We start from the raw sequence: 6,116 nt of genomic DNA, 5'->3' as shown, positions 1-6,116 counted from the left end.
TTGTGCGCGAATAACGATATGCCGTCTGCAGACATGTTAAACACTTCAGTTACCAAAATGGCTGAATCATGATCATTCCTGGTAGTTGTCGCGACGGAGACGATCCACTATGCGTAAGCGTGCCTCTCTTCACATGAAACGGTACTATAGCTGTGAAACGTCAACAGAAATCGTTTGAGCGCTCGCATATCACTACACAACAAGCACTACTTCTATGAAGACATGTCTCACTTTCTTGTTATACCGATTTCTATAACAGAGGGATCAGTCACGTTTCCTTTTTATCTCATTTGTATTACCGCCCACTTTTTTATCGATTCTTGACAGTGGGTAGAAGCCAGTGATAGAGAACAAGCAAGCGAGAATTCTACCCGTAGTGAGCATGCGCCATGTTTTGACGAGCCTGCCCACGCCTAGGAACAGGCAGCAGCTTGCAAGCAGTCCGAAATGGCCACCTCGCTGGGCTTGACGCTGTTGCTGGCCGTGTGGGCCGGCTGCGTTTCGTGCAGCTGCGGGGTCGACATTCCGTGGCGCTGGCAAAGCAGCTCGGCGGGACGGCGGGTGCCCCGCGAGCAGAACCGCTGCCTGTCCGACGCCAACGCCGTCGAGATCGGGGACCGCTCGACCTGCCCGTTCGATGTCATCATCAACGTGGACCCGAAGCGGATACCTTCCGAGATACCCATGGCGAGCTGCCGGTGAGTGGCTCGTCACAATTGTTTTCGTGATACGAAGCTTTTCCAGTGAGGTGTGTCTATTTGGCCGGCAACCGGGATAATTGATCAAAAAATTTTCTCCTGGCAGTCGCCTCCCATTGGCCCTCGTAAGTCACGTGAATAACTGCCGGGATAAATTTTTGGTATGATTCTTCCAGCAACTGGTGGAACTTGGCCTAATATATTCACTATAACCTAACGTAACCTAACCTAATCCAACGCACGCTAGGCCACGTATGTCTAGTCTGTCCCGCAGCCTAACCTAACATAATCTAACGCACGCTAGGCTACGTATGCCCAGTCTGTCTCGCAGCAGTCAGTTTTTCCTCTTTTCACGGCAGTTAGTCACGTGACATATGAGAGCCAATGGGAGGCGACCGCCGGGAGAAATGTTTTTGGACAATCGTCCCGGTGGTTGGGAGAATAGACACGGCGTTTTCAGTGAGCTCGAGCACCACGCAAACTAGTTCTTGTAAAGCGTTAAGCGTTGCAATAATCTGGGGACTATTGTCCTAAACCACGACTTCAGTATGAGAGACGCCGTAGTGGAACACTGCGGAAATTTTGCCAATCTGGTGTTTTTTACCGCTCACGGACATCGCTCAGTACCCGGGCCTCTACCATTACGCCTACATTGAAATGCAACCACCGCAGCCCTGATCGAATGCGCAACCATCGCGTCAGCAGCAGAGAACCGTAGCCACCTTTCCAGCGAGGTGGACTAATCGTTGAGTTAAAGGCGTCGTTTATCATGGAATATCCAACCCTAAGCCAAGTGAAGAGGCGAGGTCTGACTACATACAGTACCGACTAGCAATTAAGAAAAAAAAAACTCCCAAGCATTTCCCCGAGGGTGAACATGGTTAAGTGCGAATGCACGGGGTGATGCTATGAGGGGTATTTATTAATTCGCACTATTATATTTATTAATCACACTATGGTGCCTTTATGGTGTAATGGTTCCTAGGAATCGCAATTTGATCACACGGGGGAGTTTACGTTAACTCACTGGCGAATGCCAACAGATTTTAACTTTACTTCACCTCATAGCATCACCCCGTGCATTCGCACTTAACCATGTTCACCCTCGGAAAAATGCTTGGGAGTTTTATTACTGATGACGATGATTAAAGTGTAATTAAAGAATTTAAGTGTTGTTTGTCACGAAGCATTTGTACACAGATACATTATATACAAAGTATTATTTATTTACACTTCACGATTTTAGTACGATACAATAAATTCACACATCGCGAGCGCATCACACACACACACACAAACTACACTACAGATTAGCACCTATAAGCCCCGCGTGAGCCGCCTGATGCTCATGAAGGGGATTCAAGGCGAGATGAGGCGCTCTTCCACCGGGTTCAGATCGGGGAGGTCCGCGGGACGAGGCGGGTACGCGTAGCCGTGGCTCTTGCTCAACGGCGGAACCCGCTTGGCCAGCAGGGACTCTCGGCAAGACGCACACACCCGGAACGCACCAAAGGGAGCCAGCCGCGGGTCTTGCGCATCCATGTCGTCGCATCGGTGTTCGCCCGACCGTCGTCCGAACTCGTTCCAAAGAACCCGCAACGCGTTCAACCTGTTGGTCTCGTTCCTCACGCCGGAAATGCAGCTCAGGTTGTTAACGAACCACAGCCGGTCACACACGGCGCAGCTGTGACCAAAGCTGCGATCCACAAAGTCGCGTTTGAAACGCGCGTCCGGACGAGCAAAGTCCAGGGCTCGCACCCTCTCTCGCGCGGCACGTTCACTGGCTCGAACGGCTTCGGGAACGTCCACTCGCCGTTGACGATTGCGAGCGGCGTCTTGACGCCGGCCTTCATCGCCCTTCTCCGCTTGACGCTTGCGTTGTCGTTCCGCTTCTTGGGCCGCGTTCGCGGCTCGATGCTGACGCCTCATCTCGGCCTCGCGAGCGCGCAGTTCACCATCCGCTGCACGCTTCGCCCGCTTGTCCTCGGCCTCGCGAGCGCGAAGTTCAGCATCCTCTGCACGCTTCGCCCGCTTGTCCTCTGCCTCGCGAGCGCGCAGTTCGGCATCCACTGCACGCTTCGCCCGCTTGCACTCGGCCTCGCGAGCACGCAGTTCGGAATCCGCTGCACGCTTCGCCCGCTTACGTTCGGTCTCACGAGCCCTTCGCAGCACCGCCTTGTCTTCCAACGTCGGCGAAACCACCGCGGTACCGTCCCGCCAACGACGGGTGCAGTGCTGGCATTCGGTTGTACTGCATTCGTTGTTGATGGTAGCGTTGCCTCCGGGACATCCATCGCACGACCCGCTCTCGACAGGAGACTGAGAGAGAAGGCGGGCGCGCGACAGAGAGGGGTGCGCGCGCAGCTGCAGCGAGCGAGAAGAGCGGAGGAGCGAGCGAAGGGGGATGGGGACGCGCGCAGCGGCGTTAAAGATATAAGGCGCGTTACTGACACCGATATCAGCGTCGCGTCCGTGGCTTATTTGGTAGAGCGTCGCGCTGCGGCCCGCCAAGTCCTCTTTCTTTTAAAGATAGAGAGAAGACTGCGGACGCCGCCGACGACGGTGGATGGTTTCGGGTCGCTTATAAAGTGTATTCACACTAAAAAAAATGTGAATTTTTTTTCGAGGAACTCGTTTCTCTGCTTGACCCAAACAAATTATTCTAGACGACAGGCCGGGGATATGGGATGATGGGGAGTTTCCGAATAGCGTACGCAAAGCTTTGCGTATGCTATCCGTCACGGTCGTTGCGACAGCGCGTGCGTCATAACGCCAACGACCGTTATCCTTTGCGGTCCGCTCGCGAAAAATCAGAAATAGCCTGTGGCTCGCAAAGCCCGCGAAACTCCTCTGCGCTGAGTGAGCCTCCTGCGAGTGTGCGTTAGCGTTTGCGGGGGCGAACGCTATTCAAAAACTCATATGGTGCCCATATGCGGCAACGTTACTTTGGCAACGACCGCTAACTTAGCGTACGCTTCCGAAAACTCTCTAATAACATTTTCAAGGAAAGCACGGAAAATGAATAGGATTCAAGGATCACCTTCTCGGTCAGTTCGATCTAAACCCCCGACCTCGTAACAGCGTGTTCGATTCTAACTTTACTGTTTTTTTCTTTGAATTTTCACATTGAGATAATTAAAAAAAAAAAACAAGTGTTCCGTAGCCTGTTATCCATTTGTCCAAGACAACACGAAGGCCACAGCCATGTTTTTTTTAAAAAGACGAAAGTCTTTCTTGGGACCTTAGACGCAAAAAAATTTGGTCGGTCTGTCTTTACAGTTGTCTACTCTTAAGGGCATCGGGTATTTGAAACGGCCGACCTCATCCACAGCGCCCATATATGTTGGTCGAGGTTCAGCGTTCATGCTTGGGCAATTGTCAATTAATAAGCAATTATTGCGCATGTCTGGGACACCATAACAACACGTATATATTTTGCGTGTGCGTCTCTTACTGGAAAAGGCATACATAAGTAATTTTAAGGACCGTAGTGTAGAAGAGCAGGCCAGAGCAAACTATAGCTCAGGCCGATCTCTCTACCTTTCTGTAAATAAACTCTCTCTCTCTCAGGACCATAGCGCTTATCATGCTGCACTGACCATGCAACGATTGCACGGAAAGGCGAATGTTTCCGACGCTTTGCTAAAACGAAATGGTGGTGACACCTACCCGTCGCTTTGCGTTCTACACCTTATCACCTCTGAGATGGGTGCGCATACCCGTCTCAGAGCCACGCGCTTTGTTTTCTAAGACAACTGCCAGATAGCGGTCATGTTTCACTTGTTACGTGACTTGATGCGTTCGTTCGCCTCTGCCGCAGGCTTGAGGCACTCTATTGCAGCGCCTCCAGAATACCATTCACCGATTTTCTTTCGCAGAACATAAAAAATATTTTGTTCACTCTCTCCACACGCAAGACTATCGTCTTTCGATGACATCTGCAGATTACATGCAGGTACGGGTCGATTTTTGTTACCGACCTTCTGGAACTCACCAGAACGCTTTTCTTATCCAGCGTCGTTTTTCCATTCATCCGTGATCGGTGTACCTTTGACGAAGATAAAACTCTTAGAACACCTTCAAGAATGTTTGCGTGCATGCAAGTGAGTTTAGACAATTAAGTGCCTGACTGGGGTGTAGTTGGTTGCACGTCGTGGGGAGAGCTTCTAGGCGCACATGCTGCCGGTAACACAAGAAAGAATGTCACACTACTGATATAGAAACTAATTTCAAATCATCAGCGCATCATTCGTATATATTCTTGCTATTGAAACTAGTTACCAATAAGGTCACAGCGGTCTGTGGCCTTACTTTGTCCTTACAGCATGTTATTCTGAAAACCTTCCCAATAACATTCAGACGATGTACCCATGATTGATTTGTGGAGTTTAACGTTTCAAAACCACCATTTGATTATGAGAGACGCCGTAGTGGAGGGCTCCGGAAATTTTAACCACCTGGGGTTCTTTAACGTGCACCCGAATCTGAGCACACGGGCCTACAACATTTCCGCCTCCATCGGAAATGCAGCCGCCACAGCCGGGATTCGAGCCCGGAACCTGCGGGTCAGCAGCCGAGTATTTTAGCCACTAGACCACCACGGCGCGGCACGACTTCAGTGTTGATAACACATGTAATACATTCATCGATAAGGGCAAGTCACCAGATGTTCTCTCCGAATGAATGATCGAACGGTAGCAGATAGTTTACTCGTTGTGTGCAATGTACCCATTTACCAGTTTACTTGTTGTGTACAATGTACTCATTTTCTGCAACATTGAAGGGTTACTGCAAGCCAGCGCCTTTCAATAACGACAAAATTGCTCTCGAGACGCCATCCTACTGTACGCGTTACGATAACACATGAAAAAAAAAAACAGTCATCTTCTGAAATATCGTCCTTTGTTCGATCGAGCCCGATGTGATGCACGCGTGTGTTGCGCGCAGGTGTCCGAAATTCCAGTGTGGCCCGAACAGGCGCTGCGTGACGCTGTCGTACGCCATCGACGTCTTGTACAACGTCAGCGGCGTGCTGAAGCCGAAGAAGATCGACACCTCGTCCGGGTGCGTGTGCGCGTCGCCCCAGCTCGTGTCGAGTGACAACGCCACGGTGGCGGGCAGAGCTCGGAGGGTGGACAATCCGGGCTACTACCTCGTGCGGTGACAGGGCCGGCCCACAATAAAACTCTCTCTTCAGCATCCTTGGCTTGCAACGCAGTTCTAGTAAGCAGTTACAAAAATCCTTGCGAGTTCACGTCGGAAAACCACGGGACGAGGGACACCTTCGAGGAAGGTTCTGAATGTCGACTTTCTTGTACTCCTTAACATGCACTTAAAACTAAGAAGGTGGTCCTGAAGCATTTCGCCTCCACCAAAATGTGACCGCCATGGCCGACGGGGATTCGATGCCGCGATCCT

The 6,116-nt window shown here is 51.0% G+C and overlaps 1 protein-coding gene across 1 annotated transcript; it reads left to right on the top strand.

The window, feature by feature from the left end:
- Window positions 1-383: 383 nt before the first annotated feature.
- On the top strand, window positions 384-5,889 carry LOC142771347 (uncharacterized). Its single transcript, XM_075872824.1, has 2 exons — window positions 384-698; window positions 5,646-5,889. The coding sequence occupies exons 1-2, from the start codon at window positions 448-450 to the stop codon at window positions 5,860-5,862; spliced, it is 468 nt and encodes a 155-aa protein (XP_075728939.1). The 5' UTR covers window positions 384-447; the 3' UTR covers window positions 5,863-5,889.
- The last annotated feature ends 227 nt before the right edge of the window (window positions 5,890-6,116 follow it).

Source organism: Rhipicephalus microplus, chromosome 9, assembly GCF_043290135.1.
Source record: "Rhipicephalus microplus isolate Deutch F79 chromosome 9, USDA_Rmic, whole genome shotgun sequence".
NCBI lineage: Eukaryota > Metazoa > Arthropoda > Arachnida > Ixodida > Ixodidae > Rhipicephalus > Rhipicephalus microplus.
The sequence above is the reverse complement of the archived record's forward strand: the minus strand, read 5'-3'. Positions and strand labels throughout refer to the sequence as shown.